Genomic DNA, 21,177 nt, shown 5'->3' on the forward strand with positions numbered 1-21,177 from the left:
GTTTTGTAGTGTTCAGTATTTGCTGAATGCCTTATTTATTGGAGGAGGACTTTTTTTTTTTTTTTTTTTTGAGATGGAGTCTCGCTCTGTTGCCTAAGCTAGAGTGCAATGGCACCATCTTGGCTCACTGCAACCTCCTCCTCCCAGGTTCAAGCAATTCTCCTGCCTCAACCTCCCGAGTAGCTGGGATTACAGGCACCTGCCATCATGCCCAGCTATTTTTTGTGTGTGTGTTTTTGTAGGGATGGGGTTTCACCATGTTCGCTAGGCTGGTCTTGAACTCCTGACCTCAGGTGATCTGCCCACCTTGGCCTCCCAAAGTGCTGGGATTACAGGTGTAAGCCACCGCGCCTGGCCTTTTTTTTTTTTTTTTTAATGATTGAGATTTAACTTGCACACTGTAAAATTCACCCTTTTCAACTGTACAAGCTGGGCGCATTGGCTTACACTTATAAACCCAGCACTCTGCCAGGCTGAGGTGAGAGGATTGCCTGAGGCCTCCATAAAACATAATGAGACTGAGACCCTGTCTCCACACACACACACACACAAAACTACAGCTGGGTGCAGTGGCTCATGCCTGTAATCCCAGCACTTTGGGGAGGCTGAGGTGGACGGATCACCTGAGGTCAGGAGTTCGACACCAGCCTGGCCAACGTGGTGAAACCCGTCTCTATTAAAAATATAAAAATTAGCCAGGCGTGGTGGTGTGCGCCCATAGTCGCAGCTACTTGGGAGGCTGAGGCAGGAGAATCACTTGAACCTGGGAGGCGGAGGTTGCAATGAGCCGAGATCACGCCACTGCACTCTAGCCTGGGCGACAGTGAGACTCCGTCTCAAAAAAAAAAAAAAAAAAAATAGCTGGGTGTGGTGGCACAAGCCTGTAGTCCCAGCTACTTGGGAGGCTGAGGTGGGAGGATCTCTTGAGCCCAGGAGCTGGAGGCTGCAGTGAGCTATGATGGCACCACTGCACTCAGCCTGGGTGACCAAATGAGACACTGTCCAAAAAGAAAAGTAAAGCGTACATACAGTTCAGTGGCTTTTAGTATATTTATAAGGTTATGCAACCATCACCACTTGGCAGATGCTTTTTAAAATATTCTCAGTTTTAAGCTGAAACATCTCAGAAGTGACCTCTTCAGGGCCACCAGAGTAGAGAGGATTCCAAATCAAAGTAATGGTTGTTTAATCCAGAAAGGCCCTTACACTTTATTATTATGTTAAATTCTATCTGTCAAGGTAGATAATAGGTAAGATTCTGTTTGAGACTGAAGTGCCTGCAAGAACAGTGCTCATATAAAGGTGTTTTTAGGCTTCAGTGGGACAGCAGATGGGGTAGAGGAGAGGCCCCACAGTATCCCTGGAGTATCACAGTAGTATTACACTGCCTTTCGTTACTTCTGCCATGGCTGACCTTTTTGCCTCTTGTTTTATGGTTTTACACGTATGAATGGCTTGAGAGTGAGGATTTAGGGAAGAAGTGAAGGCATCATCTAGGGCTATGCTGTGCCAAGTTGAGCAGTTGTTTAAACTGTTAGAATTTTTGACTGGTATAAAACCCTCTTTGGAGCAGGTTTTACGTAGTGCTGTTAGTACATATCTTATTGCATTTTTCTGTTCTTTATTTTTTACCTTTTCTGAAGTTGTACTGCGTGAAAAGACAGCAATTTCAGTTTGAACAAGTTAAGGAAGTCATGTAGACGACAAAGTTTAAGCCTTGATTTGCTTGTTTTGGTTTGCTGGGGAAGAAATGTCTGAAAGTGTTCAGATAGTATTTTCTTTCTGGTTGAAGAGAAAGGAATGAAAAAGATTTGATAACCCTCTGGGTTGAGTTAGCAGTATTGGAATGGAATTTTTTCCAGAAATGCGAATTTCTGGTTTTGCTCAGATATATGTACTAGCGACTCATTAACAAACATTTACCAGTCCACTGAATGTAAGATGCTATGCTAGGCACTTGAAATAACACCAAGATGAATAAATTGTGGTCCTGAAGGAATCTAGAAAGGGATCAGACGCCCAGTGTACTCTAGTGGAAGTCACAGCGTGGTAAGTGAGCCCTACAGAGAGCGTAGAGGAGGCTTTCAAAGCTGAGAACAGCAATCCCTTATGTAAAACATTTCAGTCTTGTCACTCTAATAAAACTAAAGATTTATCTATTATCTGCTCACTGTTCTTTGCGGATGCCTTGTGTGTACTTTTTTTTTCTGGCCTCCTGGGCCAGAGTTGCAGCCAAGGCCTGACCACCAAGGTTGTGTGTATTTTTAAAAACTTCTTACTTATTATTTTTTAGAGACCGGATCTTACTTTGTCACCCAAGCTGGAGTACAATGGTGTGATCATAGCTCATTGTAACTTCAAATCCCTGGGCTCAAGTGATCCTTTCGCCTCAGCTTCTTGAGTAGCTAGGACTATAGGCACCCACCACGACGCCTGGCTAAGTTTTTTTGTTTGTTTTTGTTTTTTGAGATGGAGTTTCGCTCTGTCACAGGCTGGAGTGCACTGGCCCTAACTCGGCTCACTGTAACCTCTGCCTCCCCAGGTTCAAGCGATTGTCCTGCCTCAGCTTCCCAAGTAGCTGAGATTACAGGCGCCCACCACCACGCCCAGCTAATTTTTGTATTTTTAGTAGAGATGAGGTTTCACCATGTTGCCCAGGCTGGTCTCGAACTCCTGACCTCAAGTGATCCATCCGTCTCGGCCTCCCAAAATGCTGGGATTACAGACGAGAGCCACTGTGCCTGGTCAAGTTTTGTATTTTTAAGTTTGTCGAGAGTGCTGAAGGTAGAGCACTGGTTATCTTTTTACAGTAATTGTCTATTTCGTATTAAACAGCAGTGAGTTCAGTTACTATGAGTCTGGCTAGTTTGTCTATTGGGGCATGTTTAGAATTTCATCATTCCACCCTTGGGTTTAAAATATCTTCCGGAGACAAGAATTTGGCTACTAGTTGAAGGGTCTGAGGTCCTCGGAACAGTCAAGAAAATTGACAGTTTTTAGCTGTTGATTGTTGATTGATTTCAAGGCTTAGAAGTTTCTGCCTTGTTTTAGTAGAGTTTAACAAAGTGAACCGAGGCTGTAGATTTATATGGCTCCTTTGTAAATGGCTTTGTTCTAAGGAAACCTAGTTGTTACAGTACTCCAGGTTGAACCAATTTCCCATCATAATTCTACTTTCAAAGGGAGAAGAACACTTAATAAGGCTTTCTCGAGCACCTGACCTAACAGTGGTGACACTCACTTCCAAACCACATTCCCACTAGGTAATTGTATGTCGCTTCACTTGAAAAAAAAAAAAAAGCGCATTCTGCAGAGTGTCACTGGGTAATTTCCTGGTTGAATATTTCTGTAGAACTCCAGTATGTTACCATACTACTTGTCCATTGCCTTTAAGTGGTTAATTTTGGTAGCAGAAAAATGTTTCGGTTATTTTTTTATTTTTGACACGGAGTCTGCCTTTGTTGCCCCGGCTGCAGTGCGGTGGCGTGATCTTGGCTCACTGCAACCTCCACCTCCCGGGTTCAAGCGAGTCTCCTGCCTCAGTCTCCCGAGTAGCTGGGATTACAGGCACGCACCACCATGCCTGGCTAATTTTTGTATTTTTAGTAGAGACAGGGTTTCTCCATGTTGGCCAGGGTGGTCTTGATGGCTACTGACCTCAAGTGAGCCACCCACCTCGGCCTCCCAAAGTGCTGGGATTACAGGTGTGAGCCACTGCACCTGGCCGTTTCTGTTATTTTTGTACTTTTTTGAGGGTATCTGAAATGGTTTTGGTTTGTGTATTTTAAATGTTATTTATATGGTTTTTTGTTTGTTTTTTGTTTTTGAGATGAATCTCTCTCTATCGCCCAGGCTGGAGTGCACTGGCACGATCTTGGCTCACTGCAACCTCTGCCTTCCTAGTTCAAGCGATTCTCCTGCCTCAGCCTCCCAGGTAGCTGGGATTACACATGTGCACCACCACCCCCGGCTAATTTTTGTATTTTTAGTAGAGACAGGGCTTTGCCATGCTGGCCAGGCTGGTCTCGAACTCCTGACCTCTAGTGATCCGCCCGCCTCAGCCTCCCAAAGTGCTGGGATTACATGTGTGAGCCACCGCGCCTGGCCTCAAATTGTTTTTGAAGTAGTTAGGATGTAGCTCATAAGACTGTCTTTCAGGGTTGTTTGAAAAACATAATGGAATTTTAGTTACTCTATGCAAAGTCTAATCAGGTTGATCATGTGGCATTGCTTTTGTGTCTGAATAAAGAGGTTCTTAGAATGTTAGCGCTGGATATGACCCTAGCAGTTGTACAACCTCCTCATTTTCAGATAAAGGAACTGGAGCCTTAGAAATGCTAAGTAAATGCCTAAGGTCACTCACAGAGTTAATGACACCGTTGAGTCTAGGATGCAGATTTGCCACCTGCTAGTTTAGTGCTCGATCTGCCACATCATGCTGTTTAATAACAGGGGGCGGAAAGGGCATGCCTGGAGCTAATTATTACAACTAGCATGTGTTTTCTGAGAGTGGCCCTGGCATTTGCCTAATGTTTCATTCTTAAAGGTTTTTGAAATTATTTTGGGTCTTTGAAATGCTTGCTGTAATAAATTTATTGAGCAGTTACCACCCCTTATCAGTTATTTAGTCTTCCCAACATTCTCTTGAGGTTAGGTACTGTTGACCCATTTTACAGATGAGAAAATAAAGGCTCAGTAAAGCTAAATAACTTAGGTCACATCCATGAGAGGAGTGAGGCTTAGAATCTAGGTCATTTCAAAGTTTATTCTAGTAGTGACTGCTAGTGCTTTCCTTGTGATTTTGCGTTACAGTAGACTGAGACTCTCCAGAAACTGGGCCTGTGAGCTTGGACTATGGCATTTCTCTGTGTTCTGTCTCAGTAGTAGCAGAATGACATTTGTCATAAGTAGGCAGTGCTCTGATTTAAAGCAATATTTTGAAATTACTTCTTTTTACATTTTAGCAAATGTTGATGAAAAATACTTTAAAACAGCTCTGTTCACCACTGTCTGTACCACTGAGCCTTTTTATTTTTAGAGTGTTAGGTAATTAAGGCAAAACCATCCACATTTTTTTATGTGTTCTGCAGACTTCTTTCTGGTGTTTGCTTTTACTGTTTTTCAGTATTGTCTACGGGAAAAAAATACCTCAGCTTGCAAATTTTTGTTCAGAGATGGGATCATTCTTTGTTGTTGGAGGGATTTTCATAAAAAAAATTCAAGAAACATTGTCTCATATGATCTTACCAGATAAGTGCCAATTATTAAGACTTGCTGGCTGCTGGATTTATTATCTCAGCCTCATTTTCTTTCTGAGATAAATGAATCTTGCTTTTTTATCGTTACCACCCTGGCATAATCCAATGGGAATATAGTATGAACCACATAGTTAATTTAAAAGTTTCTTTCTTTGATTTTGTTTTTTGAGACAGGGTCTCACATTGTTGCCCAGGCTGGAGTTCAGTGGCACAATCATAGCTCACTGTGGCCTCAACCTCCTGGGCTTAAGTGATCCTCCTGCCTCAGCCTCCTAAATAGCTGGGACTACAGCTGTATGCCTCCACGCCTGGCTCATTTTTACATTTTTTTTTTTGTAGAGACAGAGCCTCACTGTGTTGCCCTGGCTGGTCTTGAACTCTTGGCCTCAAGCAATCCTCTTAGCTTGGCCTCCCAAAGTGCTGAGTTTGTAGGCGGGAACCACCACAGCTGGCCCAACATCTCCTGAGCGTAGTGTTTCCCTAACCCCTTCTTAGAAAGTTGGCACATTTAAAATTGTTTTCACTCCGTTGAACCCTAATGGAAATGCAATGAATGTACAGATGGAGGCTAGGGGTCCTGGTCAGAAAAGGGAAGTGAGGCCAGGTGTGGTGGCTCATGCTTGAATCCAGGAGGTGGAGGTTGCAGTGAGCCGAGATTGTGCCACTGCACTCCAACTTGGGCAACAGAGCGAGACTCCATCTCAAAAAGAAAAAAAAAAAAGTGAAAAAGTGAAGCGATGTGACTGGAAGGAACCAGTGTGAAAATCTAAGGAAAACACGGTAATTCAGTAAAAATTGATTGTGTATTTATTCTGTACAATACATCGTGCCAACTTGTTGAGATTACTGAAGTAGAGAAAAAAGTCATCCACCCACAGTTCATTCTGGAAGTCTATAATCTAGGGAACAAGAACTAAGATACATGTGTACCTATTATTTATTTGTTTATTTATTTATTTTTGAGACAGAGTCTTGCTCTGTCGCCCAGGCTGTAGTGCAGTGACTCAATGATCTCAGCTCACTGCAACCTCCACCTCCCCTGTTTAAGCCATTCTTCCACCACAGCCTCCTGAGTAGCTGGGATTACAGGTGTGTGCCAGCAGACCCGGCTAATTTTTAATTTTTAAATAGAGACGGGGTTTCACCACGTTGGCCAGGCTGGTCTCAAATTCCTGACCTCAAGTTATCTGCCCGCCTCGGCCTCCCAAAGTGCTGGGATTACAGGTACAGGTGTGAGCCACTGCACCCGGTCCCCATGTATGCCTCTAATTTAAAGAGGTGTCATGTCCTAGGGGAGTGATCATTAGCCCTTCAGGGTGGGGGATGGACAGGGAATGGGATAGAAATGGGGGATTAGGTAGGCAAATGTGTACTACAATTAAGGAGAATCCTTGAGCTAGAACTGTTATCCAAAGTGTAATCGAGAACCACATGTGGCTATTTAAATTTATTAAAATTAAATTTAAAATTCAATTCCTCAGTCATAATAGCCATGTTTCCAGTGCTTAATAACCACATGTGGCTGGTGACTATCATATCACAGCACAGATATAAAACATTTTTCATCACTACAGAAACTTGGACAGAATTTTGTCACACATGTTTCTCACTTTCATGCAATGTGAGACACTTCTGTGACAGCTCTGAAGTTGTATTTTTCTTTAATGAACACCCATTTAGCTAACAAAACTATAATTTCACTTAGGATGGGTGTGTTTTGTTGTTATTGTTTGATACAGGGTCTTGCTATGTCACCCAGGCTGGAGTGCAGTGGTGTGATCACCGCTCACTGCAGCCTCCACCTCCCAGGTTCCAGTGATTCTCCTGCCTGGGACTACAGACCTGTGCCACTATACCCGGCTAATTTTTAAATTTTTTGTAAGGACGAAGTCTCCTTGTGTTTCCCAGGCTGGTCTCGAACTCCTGGCCTCAAGTGATCCTCCTGCCTTGCTTCCCAGTTATTGGTTTTACAGGCATGAGCCACTACACCCGGCTTAAAGATTAGTTTTGTATCTAAAGCAGTATGAATTTAAATTGCTGATTTATGAAGTACATGCATCAAGCACTTTTTAAGAATTAGCCAAACATTTGTGTTTAAAACATGTAACTTGAATCAAAACGTAGCTTTTTTTTTTTTTACCTGCCATGATGTCTGTGGCCTTGACTGACGTATGCTGTGTGGATATGCTGGCCAAGTAGGATTCTCCATATTCAAGTCCTTTGATCCATGATCATAGCTTTAAAAAAAATTGTACACTCTTTTTAAAAATTCAAGCAAAATCCACATAACATAAAACTGGCTGGGCGCAGTGGCTCACGCTTGTGATCCCAGCACTTTAGGAGGCCGAGGCGGGCGGATCACAAGGTCAGGAGATTGAGACCATCCTGGCCAACATGGTGAAACCCCATCTCCACTAAAAATACAAAAAATTACCCAGGTGTGGTGGCGCGCGCCTGTAGTCCCAGCTACTCGGGAGGCTGAGGCAGGGGAATCACTTGAACCTGAGAGGCGGAGGTTGCAGTGAGCCGAGATTGCACCACTGCACTCCAGCCTGGCAACAGAGCAAGACTCAAAATAAATAAATAAAATAAAATGAGTCAGGAAGGATGTTGGTGTTGAGGTTGGCATACGTATCAAGGACAGTAACTACCGTGGCTCCCGAAGTGTTGCCAAAACCTCAGATGTGTGGCCTTCTGGCCAAGCGTCTGCGATTTCATATGTTTGGAGCATTCATGGTATCCCTGGGGGTTGCAGCTTTGTATAAGTTTCGTGTGGGTGAACCAAGAAAGAAGGCATATGCAGATTTCTACAGAAATTATGAGATTTTGAGCAGATGAGGAAGGCTGGTATCTTTCAGTTTAAAGTAATCTTGGAATATAAAGAATTTCTTCAGGTTGAATTACCTAGAAGTTTGTCACTGACTCGTGTTCCTGAACTATGACACATGAATATGTGGGCTAATAGTTCCTCTTGATAAACAATTAACAAATAAATAAATAAAACCATTTTAAAGTGAACAATTCAGTGGCATTTAGTACATTCACACTGTGTTGTACAACCAGCGATTCTATGTAGTTCTAAAACATTTCCTTTTTTTTTTTGGAGACAGGGTCTCACACCGTGGTCCAGGTTGGAGTGCAGTGGTGCGATCTTGGTTCACTGCAGCCTCCCTCCACCTCCCGGGTTCAAGTGATCCTCCCACCTCAGCCTCCCAAGTAGCTGGCACTACAGACACGTGCCACCACACCCAGCTAATTTTTATTTTATTTTATTTTTTTGAGACAGTGTCTCACTGTTATGCCCAGGCTGGAGTTCAGTGGTGCAATCTCGGCTCACTGCAACCTCCGCCTCCCAGGTTCAAGATTGCCAGATTCTCCTGGCTCAGCCTCCTGAGTAGCTGGGATTATAGGCACCTGTCATCACCCTGGCTAATTCTTGTATTTTAGTAGAGACAGGGTTTCACCATGTTGGCCAGGCTGGTCTCAAACTCCTGACCTCATATGCTCCGCCTGCCTCAGCCTCCCAAAGTGCTGGGATTACAGTCATGAGCCACCGTGCCTGACCTGATAACTGGGTGGATAGTTAAAATTTGATTATGGTGAAGCAACACAAACACCACGTATTCTATGATTCCATTGATATGAAGTATTCAGAAGAGGTAAATCCACAGAGACAGGAAACAGACAGACTAGTGGCTGCCAGAAGCTAGGAGAGAGTATGGGCAGTAACTGCTAAATGAATACGGGTTTCCTTTTGGGGTGATTAAAATGTCTTGGAAGCCAGGCGCGGTGGCTCACACCTGTAATCCCAGCACTTTGGGAGGCTGAGGTGGGTGGATTGCTTGAGCTCAGGAGTTGGAGACCAGTCTGGGGAACCTATTGAAACCCCATCTCTATAAAAAATTGAAGGCCAGGTGTGGTGGCTCATGACTGTTATCCCGGGACTTTGGGAGGCTAAGGCGGGCAGATCACATGAGGTCAGGAGTTTGAGACCAGCCTGGCAACATTGTGAAACCCCCATCTCTACTAAAACTACAAAAAATAGCTGGGTGTGGTTGTGGGCGCCTGTAGTCCCAGCTACTCGGGACTTAAAGCAGGAGAATCGCTTGAACCCGGGAGGCGGAGGTTGCAGTGAGCCGAGACTGCGATAGTGCACTCCAACCTGGGCGACGGAGCGAGACTCCATCTCTTTAAAAAAAAAAAAAAAAGATCCAGTTTATCATCTGTATCACAGGCAGTACTGGTGTTCTGCTGTTTTCTGGTAAAATCTTCACTTCATGTTTTAAAATTTGTGGTAATGTACCAAGTATCACAGCCAATTCATTAATCTTCCTTTATTATAAATTATACTATTAGTTTTGCTTTTTTTTTTTTTTTTTTTTGAGACAGAGTCTTGCTCTGTCACCCAGGCTGGAGTGCAGTGGCGCAATCTCGGCTCACTGCCAGCTCCGCCTCCCGGGTTCACGCCATTCTCCTGCCTCAGCCTCCTGAGTAGCTGGGATTACAGGCGCCCGCCACCAAGCCCGGCTAATTTTTTTGTATTTTTAGTAGAGATGGGGTTTCACCGTGTTAACCAGGATGGTCTCGATCTCCTGACCTTGTGATCCACTTGCCTCGGCCTCCCAAAGTGCTGGGATTACAGGCATGACCCACCGTGCCTGGCTTTTTTTTTTTTTTTTTTTTTAAGACGGAGTTTCGCTCTTGCAGGCTGGAGTGCAATGGCGCGATCTCAACTCACTGCAACCTCTGCCTCCTAAGTAGCTGGGATTACAGGCACAAGACACCATGCCTGGCAAATTTTTGTGTTTTTAGTAGAGTTGGGGTTTCCTCATATTAGTCAGACTGGTCTCAAACTCCTGACCTCAGGTGATCCGCCCGCCTCCACCTCCAAAAGTGCTGGGATTACAGATGTGAGCCACCGTGCCCAGCCTAGTTTTTCCTCTTTTTTTTGAGACAGGGTCTCACTCTTTCACCCAGGCTAGAGTGCAGTGGTGCAATCTTGGCTTGCTGCGACCTGTGCTACCTGGGCTCAAGTGATTCTCCTGCCTCAGCTTCCTGAGTAGCTGGGACTACAAGCATGAGCCGCCATGTCCAGCCTAATTTTTATATATATCTCTCTATATATATGTTTTGTGTGTGTGTGTGGAGATGGGGTTTCGCCATGTTGCCCAGGCTGGTCTCAAACTTAGTTTTTCCTTGTAATTTGGGGCATGGCAGTTGCACTCAGTGGTAAACTCTGAAAGCTTTCCCACGTACAAAAAATTGTTCCATTTTTAAATAGTTAATAAGGGTGTGTTTCTAAACATAGAGATAACATTTGAAAATTTGAAACTGTAATTTCGTTCCTTAAGAGGGTTCTAACTTCCTTTACTAGCAGCTGTGAACCATGCAGGATGTGAGAAATTACACCCTAATCATCTATTTCCTAGCCATGAACAGTTCAACCTAGGAAAATTCCAAGCCCAGGCTCATTAGTAGCCAGTAAAATCTGGATGTTATGTGAGTCATGAATAAGACCAGAGTAGGATGAACAAGTAAAGGTTTACTGTGTATGTATGAAGGTAGGATAGAAATATATCGGTTTTATTTTTATTTTTTGAGACAGGGTGTCACTCTCTCGCCCAGGCTGGAGTGCAGTGGTGTAGTCAGGACTCATTGCAACCTTGACCTCCCAGGCTCAGCCCCCGAGCAGCTGGGACTGCAGGCGCATGCTGCCACTCCCGACAGTTTGTTTTTTTTTTTCTTTTTTTGGTACAGGTGGGGTTTTGCCATGTTGCCCAGGCTGGTCTCAAACTCTTGCCATCCTCCCATCTTGGACTCCCAGAGGTTTAGGACTACAGGTGTGAGCCACCATGCCCAACCCATTTGCAACTTACAATCCATTGTAAGTTGAAGAGCCATCTGTATTGTAAATCTAATAGTTGGTGCCAGGAACTAAGTGGTCAGGTGTAAGTACTGTTTTGTTTTGAAAAGCTGTTACAGTTAGTGATACGCTTGAGAGTGTTGAGGAAGCCCACCACACCCGTCATTTTCATGCCTTAAGATACGCAGTACATCATAACTGTATGTCCGTCAGAGCTTAGTTTACTTATACACTGATTTTCAGCAGGGACTATCTGAGGAAGGGGAAGATGGCACTTGCATAACTTGGAAATGCCTGCAGTTGATTCTGATGTGCCTGTATGTTAGATGGTAGTGATTACAGGATCTGTTTCCTAGGGCTTTTGGTGGGGATGAGCTAGCAGTCGGCACTTAGGGCTCAATAAAAATTAGTTAAAGCAAATTGCTACCACCTCCACCCCCCACCCCCTACACAATATGGATTTGTGAGTACTTTTATCCTTGTCTGGCCCATAATAGATACTCAATACATATATATGTATTCATTTTTATTAATTTTTAAATTTTTTTGAGATGGAGTTTCATTCTTGTTGCCCAAGCTGGAGTGCAGTGATGTGATCTTGGCTCACTGCAGTCTCCACCTCCCAGGTTCAAGCGATTCTCCTGCCTTGGCCTTCCAAGTAGCTGGGATTACAGGTGTACGCCACACCCAGCTAATTTTTTTGTATTTTTAGTAGAGACAGGGTTTTGCCATATTGGCTGGGCTGGTCTTGAACTCCCGAACTCAAATGATCTCCCTGCCTCGGCCTCCCAAAGTGTTGGGATTACAGGTATGAGCCACCGTGCCTGGCTGATACTCAATACATATTGATAGGAATGAGTTGGAGTAGTTACATAGCAGATGGAGACTGACATTTGTTGAATATGCCAGGAGTTCTTTAACTGACACTAAACAAATTGTTTTCCCATTTCCTCCCATAAACTCCTCAACAATCCTCTCAGGTAGATGGTATATTATTCCCACAATTTCAATGGAATAAGTGCATTCACAGCTTGTGATAAGCCAGGAGTTAAACCTAGGAGTCAGCTCAGTTCCAGGCTCTGAGAAGTACCCCATGCAGTCACCTCCTTCTTAGGGTGGCCTATGAACTTGATTCTCTCAGTACTGCCTGGTTTTCTCTGTAAATTGAGTAATTTTTCCTTACCTTATCCTTAAACTTTTCTTCAAAATGGAAAAGCAAAAAAAAGTTAATCTGTATTGTGTTTGAAGTACAGTTTCTGCCTCCTTCCAAACCAGGTTCAAATGCGTTTCCCGCCTGTTTGTTAATGTCCTGCTCATCCCACAGCTTGGGGTCATCTTAGACCTTTTACTCTCCCTTTTTCCCAACTCCTGTCAGGTGTAGCCCCCATCCCCTCCCAGTTGTATTGCTTGGTTGTCCCCATGGCATGCTTTCTTGCAGTGGTGATGTGGGTTTTCCTGCCTGTGGGGTCTTGCCCACTCTAGTTCATGTAGTTTAAGCTGCAAGACAAAGATCTTCCTAAGTGACAATCTGAGCCTGTCACTTAAAAAAAGAAAAAGAAAAACAATTTGGTTGTCCTTTACCTATCAGGGACAGGAAATTACTTTACTCAACATTTGATGCTATTGAAGGTTGGGCCCAAAACACTTTCTCTTGACTCTTACAGGTATTGATCCTTTCCGGGCAATGATTTTACAGGTTACAAATGCATTATTTTTTCATACTTGCTGTGCATGATTCATATGATTTAATTCTTTGGTATCTTTTTCTGTCGTGGAGATTCTTTAAAGCAGGGGCACGTTCATATTGGAGTATAATTTAGGTTTGTCTGTATCTGACAAACTAAAATCCAAAAAGCAGACTTAGATATTTGGTTATTAGTATGTATTTCTCCTACATCTCTTTCAGTAATGTCATAAGTAACTTTGCAGTGTGGCAACTGGAAACTGGATTGTTGCTTGGTCTTAGAGTTCTAGCGTAGGAAGAAACTGGCATCATTGGAATCACCTTTTCTGCAGATGTTTTTAACGGCTTATATGTATTTCAGGACTCTATACAAATGTCATTTATCTTATGGGTATCTAATTTATTCAGGGATTTTGATAACATGAGTATGGAATATTAAAAAGGGCTAATCACAGGCTGGATGCGGTGGCTCAAGCCTGTAATCCCAGCACTCTGGGAGGCCGAAGTGGGCAGAACACCTGAGGTCAGTAGTTCGAAACCAGCCTGACCAACATGGCGAAACCCCGTCTCTACTAAAAATACAAAATTATCCGGGCATGGTGGCATGCGCCTGTAATCCCAGGTACTCAGGAGGCTGAGGCAGGAGAATCGCTTGAACCGGGGAGATGGAGGTTGCAGTAAGCTGAGATCGTGCCATTGCACTCCAGCCTGGGCAACAAGAGTGAAACTCAGTCTCCAAAAAAAAAAAAAAAAAGGGGTGGGGGAGCTAATCACAGCTTTCTTGGGCTGGGTTACCAAGAGAGAATCACGGGAAGTAGATGTGTATTTGTTGAGCACATCTCTAATTTGATCTGTGCTGAGCTGCAAATTACTTTGACAGTATCTGTGAAGAAAAGGTTTATAAAGCAAATCAGAAGAATAAGCATGTTTTTATGAATACATTGAAACTACTGAAAATGTTTCAAAATTGGCTGTAATTAGTAGAATTTTGAAAAGTAGGTTAAGCAGAGACTTCTAATTTGAAGGCCTGAGTTAGCTGCCATTGATCTGGGGTTATTGATTGAGGCTTGTGTCGTGTTATTGAACTTCTGTTTTTACTGCATATTAAAAGATAAGTGAAATGGATGGATAAGTATCAATTTTTAATAGAACTTATTTCTGTTAAACAGCACCTGTGGAATCCTCTCAAGAGGAACAGTCATTGTGTGAAGGTAATGATGTACTCTTTGAAAGTCTACTTGAGAAAACATTAGGTTGTCTATGGTGTGTAAAGCTAGATACTGTTTTGTAAATATAATATTTCAATCTCTTGTCTAGGTTCAAATTCAGCTGTTAGCATGGAACTTTCAGAACCTATTGGTAAGAAAATTTCTGACCATATTAATACAGTAATATGAAACTCTTTCTCAAGATTTATGCATATGTGCATTATGTAAGTGTTATGATTATTGTAATGCCTACATTTAAGAAACATTGAGTCTTTGCTATTAGTATTTAGAAAGTAGGACAAACTAGGCACTAACACTGCCTTGATAAACTTAATGATTGCAAATCAAATTGAGTGGAGGAATGGTCAAGTCAATTTAAATACCTGTACATGTTCTGTTTTCTTTTTCTGAGACGGAGTCTCGCTCTGTCACCCAGGCTGGAGTGCAGTGGTACAATCTTGGCTCACTGCAACCTCCACCTCCTGGGTTTAAGTGATTCTCCTGCCTCAGCTTCTTGAGTAGCTGGGATTACAGGCATGCACCACCACACCTGGCAAATTTTTGTATTTTTAGTAGAGACAGGGTTTCACCATGTTGGTCAGGATGGTCTCGAACTCCTGACCTCGTGATCCACCCACCTCGGCCTCCCAAAGTGCTGGGATTACAGGCGTCAGCCACCGTGCCCGGTCACACGTTCTGTTTTCTTGGTGAAAAATGTTCTTCCTTTTTATAACTTTATTCTTAAGGGTTTCATGTTCCCAGCGTGATTAAAGTTGATGTCAAAGTTTTATTACTTTAAGAGGAAAAAGAAAATATTTCCTAAATCCTTTCATACTTCTCGTGTGTCACGATTTTAAACTTTCCTTTTTTTCTTACTATCAGGGTGTCTCCACACTGGAATAACTAGGCTGTTGGGAATGTTAGAACTCTTGTTTGCATTTTGTTTGCCCTTATGAAAATGAAGCTTTGCTAAAATAGCAATCTCAGCCTGTGAGTCAGTGCCCTCTGATCTGATACCAGCAGTGAGTCTGCCTTGAAAGCTGTCACCCATTTCTGTTATGAATGAGGTTTTCCTGCTTATGTGTCACTAGGCGTTAGGAAATGGAACTACATATGCAAACTTCCATTTGTTGTTTTAAAGCTAGTGTATTTTAAAGTATAGATTATAAGTCTTTTTCAGAATACTAAGTTAAAATGTCTTCCTTCAGTAGAAAATGGAGAGACAGAAATGTCTCCAGAAGAATCATGGGAGCACAAAGAAGAAATAAGTGAAGCAGAGCCAGGGGGTGGTTCCTTGGGAGATGGAAGGCCGCCAGAGGAAAGTGCCCATGAAATGATGGAGGAGGAAGAGGAAATCCCAAAACCTAAGTCTGTGGTTGCACCGCCAGGTGCTCCTAAGAAAGAGCATGTAAATGTAGTATTCATTGGGCACGTAGGTAAGCTGCTCTCATAGCTATTGAAGTTACTGGTTACATAAAACATAGAACATCCTTTTTAGCTACTTGGAGATGTTTAGTGAAACTGAAGCAAATTAATTGAAAATGTCTTGATTTTTAACTTGCTAGATTTTTTTTAGCTGGCAAAAAAATTGCAAGTACTTTTTTCCTGAAGTTTAGGCAAATGAATAATTCTGTAATGGCATAGATGCTGGAAGAAAAACTTCAGTATATTGTATGTAACATATAATTAGTCTGTTGACCACTGATGGTAGTTCAGCATAGTATTGTATATCAGTATCTTAGAAAATGTGCCCTTTTTCATGTGAACCTCAGTTAACTTTGTTAATTTTAATGGGATTGACCTTACCAGATAACTTAATTTTGTGTGAATCAGGAAATCAATAATTTGGAGTAACTTCTGGATGCTTGCCAGGTTGCTAGTTTAGCAAAAAACAAAAGAACAAATTTATTTAATTTACTCAGATATTCTCTAATTATCTGACCTATCCCCAGAATTGTGAGAAAAAAGTACAGAATTATGTGTCTTTCATTTCTGCTATCTCTGCCTTCCCCCCAAATATGAAATACTGTACCCCTTCTTTTAGTAGCAAGAACTCTTTTGAAAGTGTAAAGGAGCGGCTGGGCACTGTGGCTGGCGCCTATAATCCCAGCACTTTGGGATGCCAAGGCGGGCAGATCACGAGGTCAGGAGTTCAAGACCAGCCTGGCCAACATGGTGAAACCCCATCTCTACTAAAAATACAAAAATTAGCCAGGTGTGGTGGCATGAGCCTGTAATCCCAGCTACTCCGGAGGCTGAGGCAGGAGAATTGCTTGAACTCGGAAGGTGGAGGTTGCAGTGAGCTGAGATCGCGCCATTGCACTCCAGCTTTGGGCAACGGAGCAAGATTCCGTCTCGGGGGAAAAAAGGTGTAAAGGAGCACATACCTTATTTGCTATAAGTGAAAAGAAAAGCACCTAAATCTAGTTCACAGTTCTTCAGCTGCTTTTGCTCTCTGAAACTCCTCTTGGGGAATTTATAGACTGTTGCCGCTGTGCTTTCGGAGTAATCTGTTAAAAAATTCTTTCCTTTATCAGTAAAGTGTTTTTAAGTGTTTTTTTTTTTTTTGGAGACGGAGTTTCACTCTTGTCGTCCAGGCTGGAGTGCAATGGCGTGATCTCAGCTCACTGCAACCTCTGCTTCCCGAGTTCACGTGATTCTCCTGCCTCAGCTTCCCAAGTAGCTGGGATTACAGGCGGCCGCCACCACGCCTAGCTAATTTTTGTATTTTTAGTAGAAACGGGGTTTCACCATGTTGGCCAGGCTGGTCTCGAACTCCTGACCTCAGGTTATCTGCCCTCGCTGGCCTCCCAAAATGCTGGAATTACAGGCGTGAGCCACCGAGCCCAGGCTTGAGGCTCATTTTCAAATGGAGAAGGGTAATGAACTAGGATTTATGCCCCAAATTCATATGGAAGATTTAATTATGTATGTTAAAGGGTGCTGTTGTTTGCGTATGTAGCCATTGGTTTTTGGTTTTAACCTATGGTTTGCATGTTGATGTTACTTTTAGATGCTGGCAAGTCAACCATTGGAGGACAAATAATGTAAGTCTGTATCTTTTGTTAAATAACAGAGTTAAATTGATGTAATGAATTTTAGGCATTGTAAACCTTCATACAATCACACAAAGGAGATAAAACGGGTCCCCCAAAGAAAAATTAAAAATAAAATTACTGGGACTCAATACTGATGTTAAGAAGTGATTTTTGGCCTGGTGTGGTGGAACACACCTATAATGCCAGCATTTTGAGAGGCTAAGGTGGGAGGATCACTTGACTTGAGGTCTGGAGTTTGAAACCGGCCTGGGCAAGACAGTGAGACTCTGTCTCTACTTTAATTTTTTTAAAAGTAGTAGTTTTTGTAATGTGATTATTACTAGTGTTAAATGTGTTTCTGAAAGCTTTTTACATTTTTTAAAAATAAAAAATGAACATAGAACTCTAGATTATGGGAAATCTTAGTCTCCTTTGCATATAACTTACATGGGAATAATGACAACCAGCTCTTGAATCTGGTGAATGGGGGAACTGTTTTTTCCTCATTCATCAGCTCCTTAAATGTATATGGATTTAATAAAAGACAGGTAGACTAGCTAAAATGCTAAGATAATTTTTTGATTGTATTATAGAAATTTCCCAGGTATGAAATGACCGTGGCTGGCCTTTAGTAATGTATTTAGTATTGACAAATCTTGATAACTAAAAAGTCCTGAACTTTTAATTGCTTCTCTAAATTAGACCCATTTCTTCGAACTGTATCATCAGAGGACCTAGAGGGCTTGCCATCATCTTGCCTAGTTAAATTTTTTTTTTTTTTTTTGAGATAGGGTCTCATTCTGTCACGAAGGCTGGAGTGCAGTGGCATGATTTTGGCTCACTGCAGCCTCGACCTCCTGGACTCAAGCAATCCTTCCACCTCAGCCTCCCAAGCAGGTGGGATCACAGGTGCATGCGACCAGGCCTGGCTAATTTTTGTGTTTCTTTGTAGAGGTGGTATTTTGTCATATTGCCCAGGCTGGTCTTGACCTCTTGGGGTCAAGTGGTCTGCCCACCTCTGCCTCCCAAAGTGCTGGGATACAGGTGTGATTAACCATACCTGGCTAATCATTGGTAATCTTGCCAGTTACTTCTGAACATTTCCATAACAGAGACCCTAAGACAGGCTGTTAAACAGGGGTCCTTCACCAGGTCTCTGTGGTTGAAGTGTCACAGCCATATAATGTTATGTTTCAGGACAGTGTATATTTTTTGCTGATGGGCTGTAAGTTTTGGTTGCGTCACACTGGGTTTCTACATGCAAATGCTTAGGTGCACTGCACTATAGATGTCTACGTGGAGAACACAGATGAAAGCTATAGGGAAAGCAGAGCTTTGAATTGGATTGAGTCGAGGGAAGTGTGCATTACTAACGAACTATTTTAAAATTATTATCTCATTTTGACAAGTAATAAGACTTACTTGCCTAGACAACATTGTTGCAGTTTTTTTTCTTTTCTATAGTACCTGCATTTACATTTACTGGTTCTCTTATTTTTAAATTTACTTGGCTGGGCATGGTGGCTCATACCTGTAATCCTAGCATTTTGGGAGGCCAAGGCGGAAGGATCATTTGAGCCCAGGCTTCAAGAACAGCCAGGGCAATATAGTGAGACCCTCGTTTCTATAAAAAATAAAAATAAAACTATATTTATTTTAAGAGATAGGGTCTCGCTGTGTTGCCCAGGCCGGAGGGTAGTGGCTATTTATAGGGGGGATCATAGCGCACTATAGCTTCAAATTCCTGTGCTCAACTGATCCTCCTACCTCAGCCTCCCAAGTAGCTGGGACTACACGCTTGCACCACCATGCCCACCTTATATTTACTTAAAACAAACAAACAAAAACAAAAAAACAAAAAAAAACCTACTATATTCTGAAATAATTTTAGATTTACGGAATGGTTGCAAAAACAGTACAGGAAGTTCCCTTCATTCATCCTGCCCTGATGTTAACATCTTATAACAATAGTCATTCATCAAAACTTCCTTATTACTGCTTATTACTGGTGAAATTAGTCATGATTACTTGGTTAAGGTGTCATCTGTCAAGATTGTCCACTATAAGACGGAATCTCTCTCTATCGCCCAGGCTGGAGTGCAGTGGCGCGATCTCGGCTCACTGCAACCTCCGCCTCCCGCGTTCAAGTGGTTCTCCTGCCTCAGCCTCCCAAGTAGCTGGGATTACAGGCATCCACCACCACGTCTGGCTAATTTTTTTGTATTTTTAGTAGAGATGAGGTTTCACCATGTTGTTCAGGCTGGTCTTGAACTCCTGACCTTGTGATCCGCCTGCTTCAGCCTCGCAAAATGCTGGGATTATAGGCCTGAGCCACCACGGCAGGCCTTTTTTTTTTTTTTTTTTTTTTTTTTTTTGAGAAAGGGTCTCTCTGTTATCTAGGCTGGAGGGCAGTTGTGTAATCATGGCTCACTGCAGCCTCAACCTCATAGACTCAGGCAGTCCTCCCAACTCAGCTTCCCAAAGTGCTGAGATTACAGGCATGAGCCACCACACCTGGCGTGATTTTTTGTTTTTTTAGAGACAGGGTCTTGCTCTTAAACACAGGCTAGAGTGCAATGGTGGAATCATAGCTTACTGTAACCTCAAACTCCTGGGCTCAGGTGATCCTCTCACCTCAGCCTCCCAAGTAGCTAGGAATACAGGCATGCATCACCACACCTGGCCAATTTTTTAATATTTATGTGGAGATGGTCTCACTGTGTTGCACTGGCTGGTCTCAAACTCCTGGCCTCAAGGGATCTTCCCACCTTGACCTCCCAAAGTGCTGGATTATGGTCATGAGCCACCACACCAGGCCACTTTGTCTGTTAATTTGAGACTGTAAATATCCTTTTTCCACTTACACTTTCCATAATTTTAGCATCCACCAGTAGTTCCTTTACTTTAACTATTTTCTGGCCAGTCGTGGTGGTTCTCATGCCTGTATTCCCAGCACTTTGGGAGGCCGAGGCGGGCAGATCACTTGAGATCAGGAGTTTGAGACCAGCCTGACCAACATGGTGAAACCCAGTCTGTACTAAAAATACAAAAACTTAGCCAGGCATGGTGGCACATGCCTGTAATCCCAGCTACTTGAGAGGCTGAGACAGGAGAATCGCTTGAACCCAGGAGGAGGAGGTTGCAGTGAGCTGAGATCATGCCACTGCACTCCACCCTAGGCGACAGGGTGAGACCCTGTCTCAAAAAAAAAGAAAAAAAAAAAAAATGGCCAGGCATGGTGGCTCACACCTGTAATCCCAGCACTTTGGGAGGCCGAAGCAGGTGGATCACCTGAGGTCAGGAGTTCGAGACCAGCCTGGCCAACGTAATGAAACCCCGTCTTTACTATAAGTACAAAAATTAGCCGGGCTTGGTGGTGGGTGCCTGTAATCCCAGCTACTTGGGAGCCTGAGGCAGGAGAATCACTTGAACCCAGGAGGCAGAGGTAGCAGTGAGCCGAGATTGTGCCATTGCACTCCAGGTGGATGACAAAAGCGAAACTCTGTCTCAAAAAAAAAAAATATATATATATATATAAAATATATATGTAATATGTTATATATATGTAATATATATGTTATATATGTAATATATATGTTATATATGTAATATATATGTTATATATGTAATATATGTAATAGATATGTAATATAAAAATATATATGTAATATATTTTATATATTTTTATATATTTTTTATATATATTTTTTGAGACAGACACACACACACATAAAATAACTATTTTCTGAAGTTGAAATTCTCCTCGACAATTTTCACGTTTTCCTAATTCCACTGAGTAATTTGTGAGTAATTGTTTACTTTTTTTTTTCCTTAAATGTTTTCAGGTATTTGACTGGAATGGTTGACAAAAGGACACTTGAAAAGTATGAAAGAGAAGCTAAAGAGAAAAACAGAGAAACTTGGTATAGTAAACTTTTATGACACTTATAAATTACTTTTAAGGAGACGATGCCCACTTAGTGCTTTTGGAGCCTGTTAAAATATAAATTGTTGAAGTCTAAAATCATATCACAACAAAGGAAATTTCCCCTCTCCTCATAATACACAGTAGATGAGTTCCTAATGCTTTAATAACTTACACAGAGAAATTTGGAAACAATGCATA

At 42.4% G+C, this 21,177-nt stretch overlaps 2 protein-coding genes and 1 pseudogene across 5 annotated transcripts in view; 2 read left to right on the top strand and 1 right to left on the bottom strand.

The window, feature by feature from the left end:
* Positions 1–21,177, bottom strand: part of TNFRSF17 (TNF receptor superfamily member 17) — a 151,829-nt gene that overhangs the window by 96,860 nt on the left and 33,792 nt on the right. Inside the window, exon 2 of one of the 2 annotated variants that reach the window (XM_054534736.2) lies at positions 7,399–7,495. The exons of the other annotated variant lie outside the window; for it this stretch is intronic. Within the exon in view, the coding sequence (XP_054390711.1) occupies positions 7,399–7,405 (7 nt within the window). The 5' untranslated portion in view covers positions 7,406–7,495. The remainder of the gene's footprint in view (positions 1–7,398; positions 7,496–21,177) is intronic. 2 annotated transcript variants of the gene reach the window in all.
* GSPT1 (G1 to S phase transition 1) overlaps positions 1–21,177 on the top strand; it is a 41,213-nt gene that overhangs the window by 3,675 nt on the left and 16,361 nt on the right. For 2 of the 3 annotated variants that reach the window (XM_054534734.2, XM_024241428.3), the window contains exons 2-6: positions 13,975–14,016; positions 14,123–14,164; positions 15,222–15,449; positions 17,027–17,060; positions 20,897–20,974. In XM_054534734.2, the coding sequence (XP_054390709.1) occupies positions 14,143–14,164; positions 15,222–15,449; positions 17,027–17,060; positions 20,897–20,974 (362 nt within the window). In that variant the 5' untranslated portion in view covers positions 13,975–14,016; positions 14,123–14,142. The remainder of the gene's footprint in view (positions 1–13,974; positions 14,017–14,122; positions 14,165–15,221; positions 15,450–17,026; positions 17,061–20,896; positions 20,975–21,177) is intronic. The other variant, XM_003780455.5, reaches the window with a different exon arrangement.
* Positions 7,491–9,582, top strand: LOC129050921 (cytochrome c oxidase subunit 6C-like; annotated as a pseudogene).

This window comes from Pongo abelii, chromosome 18 (assembly GCF_028885655.2).
Source record: "Pongo abelii isolate AG06213 chromosome 18, NHGRI_mPonAbe1-v2.0_pri, whole genome shotgun sequence".
Classification (NCBI taxonomy): domain Eukaryota; kingdom Metazoa; phylum Chordata; class Mammalia; order Primates; family Hominidae; genus Pongo; species Pongo abelii.